Raw genomic sequence first — 12,590 nt, 5'->3', positions numbered from 1 at the left:
AGGAGTCAAAAAGACACAGAGGAAGAATAAAAGAGCCTCAGATGCTGCGTTAAGGCCTCATTCAGCCATGTTCAGACTGGCCTTGTTCAGGAACAGTTACTGTTAGAGGGAGGCAGATAAAGACTCGGCTATAATTGATTTGTGTTTGACTTTCACTTGGAGCAAAAGTGAAACAGGAAATGAAATCTTTAAATCACCAGAAGAAGAAAAAAACAAAAACAAAAAGAAACACAAGACTCACCATCTCCGTCTCCTGAGCCGGATCCAGGATCTGTAAAGACAAAAGAGACACAACAACTGTCAGTTATCTCATCATGAATTATTATTAAACACTTTCACAGGGTCAGATAGTAATTACAGACATTCTTCTGTAGATAATCTTCAGATTAGTTGCTTTCACTCCTGCATTTGGTTCAAAAATGAGACACTAAGTGTATTTACATGCACAAAGTGACTGGGTTATACTCCATCACAACAGGACCTTCTCTCCAGGTCTTTGTGCCCTGATCGCAGCAATTATTGCTTAAGAACTCTCAGGAGCCACAAGGAGTTGTCACTGCTCACTGACACTATGGTGGGTGCTCTGGATTAACCTACTGCAAACACACTGGAGTGCTGCTGTAGAAGGAGAAAACTGGAAAAGCCAAAAATGACAGTTCTTAGTTAAAGGTTTTATGCTGGTGTTTCAACATGATGGGCCTGTGCACCATGTAATCAGCATCGTTTCTTGAAAATGATTGAAAACTTGCGTGTGTTTGCAGAGCGTGAAATGAGAAAGTTAGTCTCACGATCCCAGGCAATAGGTCAGAGAAACCCAACCGGGTACTTTGCTCCTGCATCATGCTTCTGCCCCCTTTTGGGTGAAAACAAGCACTCTAGTTTTTAGCTATTAGGAGCTCAAATCCTTTGGACACTAAGGTGAAAAGTCATGCTATGTCTTTGCCGATCATCGATCAGCATCATTGCATTGAAAAAATAAAAGAAATAGGGGTTGATGAGCGTCTGCCGCCATCGAAGTAGAGGAATGACTTCACAGAGTGGTCAGAGGTGGTATATCCTGTTTTGCTGTTTTAGTCGTCTGTTCACTGTGGCGTCACGGTAAAATAATTACATTGGCAGTATTAACATGCATGTCAATGACAATACTCTTCTCCAATAGGTGTTGGCACTTTAACAGCATTTATTTTCGGCTAAAACGCAACCTGATCAAAGGAAGTAACATATGGCTGCTCTGAGTCATCAGTAATCTTGCTGCAAACCGATTTTCTGAGATTTCTAAATGCATGGCGCAGAAAACAGCCGTTCACAAAACTACGCCCCTTAGATTTTTTCAATGAAAAGGTTAGCCTGGACCTTTCAAAACTGCGCTGGTGCCGCGATATTGTATTAATTGTTACCAAACCAGGCCAAGGTCATCTCTGGACTAAGCTGGAGAAGTTACTTTTTCAGAATTTTGATAGTCCATAAAGGTTTTCTTAGGCTGACCCTCAAAGTTTGCTCCGATGCTGTGGGCAGGACTGATATTACAAGAAAACGTCATACCTCCAGAACACTTTGTGGTTTTGCAACCACCTTTAGTGGACATGTGTGGATATCAAGTCTGAGTGACCGTGGCAAATTTGGTGCCATTTGGCCATTGGGTGGAGCTGTAGCAGCATCATCTAGATATAAAGGGAGGAATCTCAGTGTGTATGGTTGTCCTTCCTATATCTCAAGAGGTACTCATCCCATCAACTTCACACTCTGCAGATGTATTGCTGAGGACTCAAGGGAGTGCAGTATTGAGTACGAACTTGATCACATGAGTGGCTCTTGAGAATGCTGCAAGCAAAATGTCAGCGGGGCCAAAAAATCAGCCCACTCCAAACAGGCACTGCACTTGTTTCTCTAAAGTTAACAACAAACCAAATGCAGATATTACCTGTCCCTGCTAAATAATAAATATAGAATCAAACTGATAAGATGGAGCAAATCCATCATATCAGTCTGCTTCTATATTTACTGACATAGAGGTACACGATCTTGTATTGCAGCTGGTCTACATAAACGTCCTGGAGGTGTCGTTGGCTCAGCTCTGCGCCTCCATCAGGAAATGGGCTCTGACAGTATAAATCTTGGCGCGCCAACCTTGAATTAAGAAATGGACGCTGTGTTTGGAGTTTCTGGCACGCCACGGCTGCATTAAGAAATGGACACCGGCTGCTTTGTTCAATTAAATTTCACCTTTAGCTGCTGCACTTCTTTACAAAGTCATGATGAGATTGTTTTTCATGGAAAGGAGGCAGAAATGTTCAGAGATATTAATGATTCTGTCAGCGTGTTATTGACTAAACGTTAAGAGTTTGGTTTCAAGCTGCAGGTGGAAGTCTGTTTCAACCTCTTAAAAAGAAGAAAAACTCTTCCTGGGTGTGTATAATGTTCATTTACTAATGAGAAAATCGTTTAAGTTTAATGTTTAAGTGAAAAGATTGAAACTCTTCTCCTTCTTTATCTTTTAACACTTCTGAATCAAGCAGCTGAAGCATCCTGAAGAGGGAAATTATCCTTTAAGTGATGAAGCCTACTGGTTATTTAATTAAATTTAACAGCTGCATTGTCACAAATTTCTCTCAACTGATCAGAGATGAACTATATGAGAATCTTATGGTTGTTGTTGGGGAACAACAGATTTTTTTATTACCACAGATATCAGTCACACCTATCTAAAATTTAAATAAAATATATAAATATGATGTTGTAAAGTTGTTTTGAGTGTTTGCACTGATGTCACAGTTCAGTACCTCGGCTGCCCAGCCATTATGGAGATAACAGAACAAATTACACGCTGAATATTCAAGTGAAGCTGACTTCAGGATGTCTAAACCACAGAAAAGTTCAGTAAAACATGTGCCAGCAGCTAAAACCTACAAACAAGGGCCTGGTCAGCAGAAAGGGGTGCAATATTTTTAAGAAACTAAAGTTAATAGGTAGTGAAAATCCATACAAGCTTGGAATAACAACCTGACAATTTTGCCTTTTATTTCCCAACATAGTGAACTACTGCGTTTCCCGACAGCTGAAGACCTTAGATGTTACAAACTGGTATTTATGAAAGCTAAGCAAGGCTGTTTTCACAAAGCCTTTAAGAACAAAGAGGTGCTCTGAGTGATGAAAGTCTAAGAATTTTCTTAGAATTATTATTCTAAGAATTTCCTCTTAAAGTTAGGACTAAATCCTGGAAAGATAAAAGTTATTCACAAAGTGTCTCAGCCTGTAAAAAAAAGTGTCTCAGCCTGTAAAAGGACTGCAAGGGTGAGACACTGTTAGGAGCAGGGAGGAGGACTTTTAACAGGTTTACATGTTTCTGAAGCAGAGGAGAAAATGACGGAAAGACAACAAGGAAGGAGAAATATTGTCCAAATGCTGAACAACACTGAGCTAATGAAATGCTTCAGGTTAGATCACGCAGGAGGAATATTTGTGGTTGGGCTCATTAGAGATGCGCTCACATAATCATAGTGATAATAATAAACTATTTATAAAGCACTTTTCTTAACAATCTTACAAAGTGCTTTATTAAAAAAACAGGCAGATTAATCTCCTGCCTAATGCAGTAATGCTTTAATTGTGAAGCAGAAGTGATCACAACACTAAGATATTTGGAAAAATGCAACAGGAATCACAATAACAGCACTTTCATAGTCTCATGTGTCCACACCTCACAGGCTGCTCTGGTTAATATCACATGTATTATGTGCTAAAAGTACCAACAACATACAAGAAATATGAGCAGGCTACTGCACAAGCAGGGCTGTGTTTTCAAACATTTTGTAGAGTATGGCATTTATTATATTGCATAATTTATAAGGCTGCAACTAACAATTATTCCTGTGTCGACTAATCAGTCAGTTATTTCCTTGATTAACTGATCAATAGTTGTTAGTTTTAAATGATCAGAAAATGGTGAGAAATGTCAGCCCAAGAAGAAGTCCTCAAATGTCTTGTTTTACTCACTTTTTGAGAGACAACTTGTGAACTCAGAAATACTACACGAGAAGTTGTGTACATATAGCATGTATGACGTAATTATGAGTTTACAAAGTCCACACCAGTACTGGTAGTGATACCTTGACTTCAATACTGGCTCCTTAACAATACTTTTTTGGTACCAATTTTATAAAATCCATTAAATAAATGAAAATGACATTACACATTACAGCACAAGTCATAACATAGAAATATAACTTATTTCCAAAATGTGGTTTAACTTGAGGTTCAACTTCCAATCAGATCAACGTTGCCATGAATGCTTCTCGCAGGTGTCACACCTGTAGCTGCCAGCAGACCTGGCATGATGATCGCATGATCTTACGAATCCAACTGCCTCACAAAGTCACTGAGCTTTAGCATTAAATGACAAGGCCCGATACTCAGTTCAGTTGGTGCCATAAAAATCTACGCAGCCCTGGACTCATTAACTCTGAGCTTTCAGAAAAACTCCACTTGCGTTGTCATGAATACCACAGTACTGCGGTGTTTATATGAACTCTTAGTAAAGTAGGGAGGAAACAAAGCAGGCGGATGGGAAGGCCTGTTGGTGAAATATATTGAAATTAAGCCTTCAGGGTCTGTAAATTGAATCCACACATTTCATCCAGCCGATAAAAACAAGCTGAGCTGAACTGTGGAGAAAAACTCTGATCAATAAATTTCACAGTTTATGAATTAAAAAGCAGCTCGAACACTGAGAGCAGAAACCTCTGAATCTCTGTTAGAACAATCAGAATATATTTTATATTTAAAAAAAAACACCTGCAGCTCTGCAGTCTTTGTTTCTGTCATATTTTCATCAATACCATACTGATGGAAGATGGTTCCATATATCTTTGTGGGAGAATATTGGAGCATGAAGTAGCAGTAAGCCTGCTTTGTTCGTTAACTGCGTGACCACGTTCACTCTGCTGCAGCTCAACAAATCTACTGATCCTCCTGTGGATAAAAACTCTGCGTCTGTGCAGCAGCTGAAGAATCCGACGCTGCTGCAGCAATAAAACCTGCTGAGAAAATTAAACATGGCTGACCCTGTGGTTAATGAAGCAGGCTGAAGCTTTCACTGCAGCTGCCTGCTTCCTCTGTTGCAGTCCACACGAAGAAACGCTGACGTTTTTCTGCTTTCTGATGTGAAAGACAATGAAGAGCAAAATTAGCCTTGACAAGATAAAGTCTAACTTTATTTATATATTTCTTCTCAAGCTTTTTCTGCCTCTTTTGAACCTTGAAGGCAGGTGTGACAATTTAATTTATCACAACAAAATACTCCTTTAAAAATGATTTTCCAGGAGAATTTCTAAAAAGCAACACAAAGGTCACCTGTAATCCATTTCAACGCTCAATTTTCTGTTCTGTTCACGGTTGGAAACAAAGAAAAGATTTGAGAACACACCGAACAAGGACACAACATTCACTGTTGATCAATTATGGGACATTTTTTTTGTTTAGTTGCAGCTTCAATCATTTCATTAAAAAACCCACTTAGCATTTTTTGTGAAGTGTCTAAGGTGCTAGAATCAAACGTCGACGGATGACTTAAGTTATTTAAATTCATCCTGAGGGGAACATGAAGGTCTGAACCATATTTCACGACAATCTAACCAACAGTTGTTGAGACATTTCATTAAAAAGCAAAAAGTCTGGCAGTAAAGACAGTCTGGTAGGCAACAGAGTCAGTAGGATTCTTCTTCTGGGGATCATGAACCAAATTTCACAGAAATCTATCAAGTGTTTGTTGAGATATTTAAGTCTGGACCAACAGACTGAAATATAACCAAGGTGCTAGCATAGCTAAGAAAGGATGATGAAGGATGAGTTTTGGACAAACCAGAGAGAAGGGTGTGCAGAGGCAGCTGGACTTAGCTGTTACAAATTACAGTCGACAAGTGGAAATTCTCAACAGCTGCAAACAACTGCTGTATGCAGCAGTTTACATACACACATGCATCCACACACACACACACACACACACAACCACTTGACCTCCACGAGGCTAGATGATAAATGTTTCATGACTTATGAAAGGGGCGTGGCTAAAGTGTACAGGTCGTGGCACAAGTCTCTAATGAAAAAAGCAAATGATGCCTCCTACATGTTTGACCATGGTAAGTGAATCAGTTTCAAAGTCGTAGGCCATTCCCACAGCCACACCCCCCTGACACGAACAGTTCATCGGTCATGTCATGTCTGTCATCAAGTCAATCTGTTTTCAATAGGTTTCTCCCTTTACCCTGTTAACAAAGTTTCAGCCTCCTCGGGCAAAAACCATGGCCATCAACTGACTGACAAACTGAGCGACCTATAGAGCTGCTGGTCGCAGCTAAAAACTATGAGGGTGGTTTCAATTCATCGACCCGAATGTCAGACAAAATGACAAAACCCATGACTACTTTCAATGACAACATTTTTAAAATTCTCCCTTGCTAAAGTATCTGCATACGGAAGCTATGCAAGGGACACTTTTGGTTTTTGAAGTGTTTTTGTATAAGTTACTTATCCATAGTCAGTGTATTAACTACAGTAGATGGTGGTCAACAGTTTGGAAAAGCAGCAGGAGTACCAGTGTAAGAAGCTAAGTTAAAACATCTAAAAATTTCAATATTGGCTTAAGTGTACCTGCTGTTTTTCAAGCCAGATATCACTCTACACAAACCAACCAAACTCCACTGAAATCAGTCATTTTATACCTTGCAGAACTCAGCAGTTGTTGGTCTACCACTGCCTTGATCAGTTTGTTTGTCACTGAATGTAAACTGTCCTTTCAAGAATCACACACTAACACAAACACACTAAATGATCGAGGCAGCTGTAGACCAGCAACTCCTGTCCTCTATAAGGTAAAATTACTGATTACACCAGTGGAGTTTAGTTGGTTTGGTTGAGGCAGACTTTTCTGGCAGGAAACTGCCACTATATGTACCAAATATCACTCTCTCCAAAGCCACCAGTCCCCACTGACTAAAACACAAATTTGATCTCACAGAATACAGGAGCTGTTGTTCTACAGCTGCCTCGATCTGTTAGTTCGTTTGTGTTACTTTGTGACTTTGCCATTTTAGAAGGTTAATTCAGATTCACCAAAGTTACACAATAACACAAACAAACTAACAGATCAAGGCAGCAGTAGACCAGCAACTCCTGTGTGCTGGGAGGTAAAATTACTGATTTTACCAATGGAGTCTGGTAGAGACTGTGAGTGATAGTTGGCTTGTTCAACAGTGAGTAAAGTCTGTCTGACAGTAAAGTAAAGCAGTGAAAATATTCTAAATATAGTGTACACTTAAACTGATTTTTTTCAAAGTAAACTGGGGGCGTGTCAACCACTATCCTGATACCTCAACCACACTTCATATAATATGAACTATCCCTTTATAACCTGTAAGAAATTTGTGTCATGATGACTTTTCTCAGTGGAAACTCTTTTATATGTGAGTGTTTTTTCGTTGACAAATAATCTATCTGTCTGTCAACAGTAGAAGAACCCTGTGCCAAAGCCTCAAAATGTTATTTAACGTTGTGTTTACAGGAAGCTGAAGGTTAAGGAGGAAGTAGTCTGTTAGTGTCACATCCAGCTGAGGGAGATCTGCTCTCTGCTGCAGGCGTCACTCTCATCCTCTCTGTCTTTCTGCTCTTTCAACAGGCCAATAAAGTCAAAAAGCCAACAACACAAGTTTTAAAGAGTAATAACTTCAGGCTGAGGCTGATGTTGTGGTTCAGACCTTCAGCTCTGCAGCTAAAGCCAGCGCTGACCTGTGATCATGCCCCAGAGAGGAGTCTCAGCCTTCCTGCCTCCTGTAACCTCACAGTAAATCGCTGCATTTCTTCCTCCTCTCTTGCTCAGGGAAATAAACTCGGCTCAGAGTGTTCGCGCCATCGCCTCGACTCGCAGCCGCCAAACGCTCCAATTACAGGAAGCATAAATCTCAGGGAGAGGAAATTGCAGAAAGACAGGAGGGAGGTGAAGGAAGCGGAGGGCATATCGCAGCGCCGGATCCCCGGTGTAACGGGTAATAAGAGCAGAGCACTGGGCGGTGCCTCCTGGGAAATCAGGCCACTGCCCCTGCAGATGGAGTTGACCGCCACCGCCGCTGCTGTGGTGTTACTATAAGTTTCCGCAACACATTTCTCAAGAGTGGGATGAGAACATAAACCCAGACTGGCCTGCAGAGACGTCTGAATCCAGAGAGAGTCTGCTGGGTGTTTGAAGAGAAAAATGCTAACCCGCTACTGCTTTGTTTGTGCCTTGGCATTGGTCTGATATACGGCTGCTGATCATCCAGCTGTGGAGCAGTTAGGTTTGAGGAGACAAACCCAGACTCACTCCAGCATCCCTCATATACTGTACGTTTGAGTGCTTTTAGGCCTAAACACTACGGCCATAAGTGTTAAGAGTGATTTGCATTTCCTGAAGAAAATGCATGTGACTGCTGCATCTGCTGCTGCAGCTTCTGAAAGAGTCCCAACCAGAGGTGTTGGGGATTCACATCTGAAGATGCCACCCACAATTGGTGGCAACTGAATATGCATTCAAGAAATGTGGTGGTGGGTGTTTTATTAATGGTTACGAACTCAACACCATCCAACACCTTTGAGATGAACTGGACTGACTATGAGGCAGATCAGAAGCCTGATTTATAAAACTTCAACTTAGTTTTAAGATCATTTCTGATGATGTGCTTATGCTCAATTCATAAAAGATACTGAGCATGAAACACGTTGAATAAGCAGGGACCATTGTAACTTCCACACCTGTGATCTATAAATCTCAGATTAATTTAAAATCAACAGCACCTGCCTTCAATCAGTGATTTCCTCTTATATAACGCAGCACGAATGAGGGTTCAGTCAGGAATAATTAAGGACCAAAAGAGAAAAGCCAACTGTTTGGAAGAAAAGGGAGTCCAGACTTTGCCCAGAGATAAGATTAATTCCACATCAAAAATGACTAGTTAGATGTGGTTTTCTGTTTAAGTCATACTTAAGGATCAAAAGTGCAGGACTCCCGGGTGAAACAGGGTCGGTTTTTAGGCCTGCAGCAGGTCCAACATCTGCTGAAAGTACTGAAGCCAGAAGAGTGGAGGCTGTGAGAGCAGCTCAGGAATGTGACGTTCAGGGGCTTCATTTATAAAACGAAATTCTGAACACTTTTGATCTTTGGTATTGAGTATGAGTAGTTATTTATAAAACGTTACTTTGATGTGAAAAATGATCTCCGAACAAATTCTCGACTTGATTTACTGTGATTGTCCTGCTGGTTATGTTGGGGTTTGGGACACACAGACACACACTGTATGAGCTTTATGAACAATGTGACACAAATGATTTAATAGAATTAATAGTGACAGCTCCCAAACTACGTGTTTATTTGTCACTCAGCTACTTAAAAAACATAATAATGTATGTTTGCTGCCTTCAGTCTTCCATCACAGTGACTTCATCTTCCTAAACCTTTGCTCTTTTCTTTTGGCCCCCAGTTTCTGACTAAACTGCAGTTTGTGCTGCATTATATAAGAGAAAGTCACTGATTGGAAAGCAGGTGCCATTAATTTTAAGTTAATTTGAGATTTATAATTCACAGGTGTGTAATTTTCTTCTTTTCTTGTCTTTTTCTTTGCTCAGTATTTAGATCCAAGTTTTTATAAACGAGGCCTCTGGTGTTACAGTTAACTGTGCAGGATTTTTGGGTGAAACAGGGTCAGTTTTAGCTTTCCTGTGTGCCAGATGGTTCAAGTTTGGTTCAGATGAAAAGCACCAGAATTTTCTTTGTGAAATTACAGGAAAAGCATCCCACAATGATCTGGGGTGTTTTTCTGTCATTTTTTAAAGTGGTACTAATTGTCCCGATGCAGTAAACTCCATCTGTTTGTGGCTTATTACCACCACCAAAAATACTTTTACAGCATGTTTTCCATTTAACACCATCAGTGCATTCACATGTCTTTATGTAATCAAGGTTCATTAAACGCCAAAACACTGCAGAGTGTTTTTTATATTATGAGACAGGCTTTTACAACTCGAGCAAGTTATCACAGCAGTATTTTATCATTTTATCATTTACCATTTTATCTTTTATAGTGACAATCTTGATATAAATAGTAGATAAAAGGAATCAGTGTTCCAAGTTAATTGGCTAGAGACAGGCAATATGGACACAACAAAAGTATCTGCATTCATCACAGTTACTGACAAAAAAGAGGTAATCAGATTACAGATGCATGTCCAAAGAACGCTTCTACAACCTGAATAATATCTGCATATTCAACATGCATTAATCAGAAAATTCTACATTCTGAATAAGGTCTAATTAGTAATGTGCTTTTTACACAACTTTTTTAAATTTGTAATAATAATAGTGTGAAATTATTCAGCATTAATCACAGCAGCATCACTGACTATGTTTAATATCAGTGATGCTGCTGCGATCAGAGTTCAGTTAATTTACTCTTTAATGTAAAACTGTAAATATTAGCCCTTAGGCCTCGTTTTAAGCATTCTCTATCAATAATCACAGGGGTCCAGTCAGTCCTGCTGCGGCGTTTTTTAAGGTCGATGTCGTTACATTTTGAATTAACTGGTCACCAAACGCTGAGACCTCGTCCTCGATTTTTCCTCTGAACCCTGGAGAACGTCATCAGGCAGATTGATTTCAGACAGCGACCCGGTTAATCAAGCACAGATCAATTTTAATTAGGAGCCGTGGATCAGGGCCGTTAACGTCCTCCCAAAGCTGAGTGGTTCCCAACCCGGAGTCCAGGGACGTTCAGGAGGTCCTTCAGAGGTTACAGAAAGGACTGCGGTGAGTCTAGACTCTAAAGTCCCTGATCAATAAATCCTTCATCAACAGGTTCATCTGATTTTAAAGATCACAGAGACTTTTTTTTTTCATCAGAAAATGTGTCAGGTCAAAACTGCTCACACTGTGTTCACACTGACTTCACTTTACTCACTGCTGAAGACAGAAAACAGCTTTGTAACTTTAGTTTCCAGGTTTCTGCTGCAGGCTGATGACTTATACATGAGAGATGAGATGAGAGGTTTTATCTTATCAACAGACACAACAGGAGAGTCTGACACCGTTTAGTCAAAGACAAAGAATAAAACTTCACTGAGGGCAAACAATCAGTATGATCACACAGGAAATCAGGTTACAATGTTAATGCATTTATATTCTCTGCAGTAACCGTGTTACTGTAAATCCTTGTTGACTGTGCATCCAGCTGCTCAGTGATGGTGACACAGGGGCTCAACTGAACCAGGATCAGCTGAACCAGGATCAGCTGAACCAGGATCAACTGGTTCATCCAGCAAGGTACAGGCCAGGGATGGGAGGGTAACTTTAAAAATGTATTCTGATACAGTTACTAATTACCTGTTAAAAATTTAGTCAGTAATGTAATCCAAAGATCACAATATTGTAAAGTAATGTAACTTGTTACTTTTATATTACCTTGATTTAAAATATTGGCGAAATTATTTAGCCGAAATTATTTAACGAAATGTTTTTAGGGCTGCAAGTAACAATTATTTTCACCACTGATTAATCTGTCAATTATTTTCTTTCTTTTCTTTTTAGTTGTTTGGTGCATGAAATGTCAGAAAAAATATGAAAATCTTGCTCAAAGCTCGAGGTGACGTCCTTAAATGTCTTATTTTGTCCACAACTCAAAAATATTCAGTTTACTGTCAGAGAGGAGTAAAGAAACCAGAAAATATTCACATTTAAGAAGCTGAAATCTCAGACCTGGATTACAGCAGACCAACAGTATGGAGGCATTTTATGGATTTTTTCTGTTGTTTTTTTAACATTTGAAAACTGGTCACCATTCACTTCCAATGTTCAGGAGGTTCTGCAACACTGTTTTCCTGTTTTGGGGCCAAAAAAACTAAACCCGACCTTCAATCGGCATGAGGGTGAGCAGATAATGACTGAATGAACAGATTTTTCATGCTTGAATCACAACAGAATATCCTCAAGCACCTGTTAAGAGGATATTTCCTCTACAGTTCATTCTGGCCAGCAGGCCGGGGGTCTGCAGCCCCTCCCACCCTTCCCATGCTGATGCTATAGTATTGAACTGGCGAGCAGGTCTGCTTCTCTGTTATAGGACAGATAAGCCCCCACCCCCACCCCCCCAAAAAACAATGAAGCATCTTCATCATCATCATTCATCATCATATGCCAGTGTGGTAGATACCACCCGACCCTTCTGCAGATACTTGAGTAGATTTCTGCTGACACTCCGACACAAAGGAGGTGAATGACATGTAGTTGGTGAGGAAGACTGAAGACAAGATTGAATTGTTGTAATTTGACCCTTTAATCGATGTGCAATCATCTGATTAGCGCCCGATCAGAAGTGAAGTGAGCCTCACTTCATAACGACCTCTCGATCATTTGATAAAGAGAATCCTGACGTTACAGAACAAATGAAGATGAGTCAAGTGTCTTTTTATGAGGCAGCAGGTGAATTATTTGCTCACTTTAAATGACTGAATCCTTTACAGACACTGACTGATGTCCTCACATCCTCTTCCACTGGTCGATTTCAATAAATGAAGAG

At 40.0% G+C, this 12,590-nt stretch overlaps 1 protein-coding gene across 1 annotated transcript in view; it reads right to left on the bottom strand.

The window, feature by feature from the left end:
* tmeff1a (transmembrane protein with EGF-like and two follistatin-like domains 1a) overlaps positions 1-12,590 on the bottom strand; it is a 115,676-nt gene that overhangs the window by 39,923 nt on the left and 63,163 nt on the right. Inside the window, exon 4 of the mRNA XM_084732123.1 lies at positions 242-271. Within this exon, the coding sequence (XP_084588249.1) occupies positions 242-271 (30 nt within the window). The remainder of the gene's footprint in view (positions 1-241; positions 272-12,590) is intronic.

This window comes from Lutjanus erythropterus, chromosome 12 (genome assembly GCF_056507025.1).
Source record: "Lutjanus erythropterus isolate fLutEry1 chromosome 12, fLutEry1.hap2, whole genome shotgun sequence".
NCBI classification, from domain to species: Eukaryota; Metazoa; Chordata; class Actinopteri; order Lutjaniformes; family Lutjanidae; genus Lutjanus; species Lutjanus erythropterus.
Note: the sequence above shows the minus strand (reverse complement) of the source record. Positions and strands in the feature narration are given on the sequence as shown.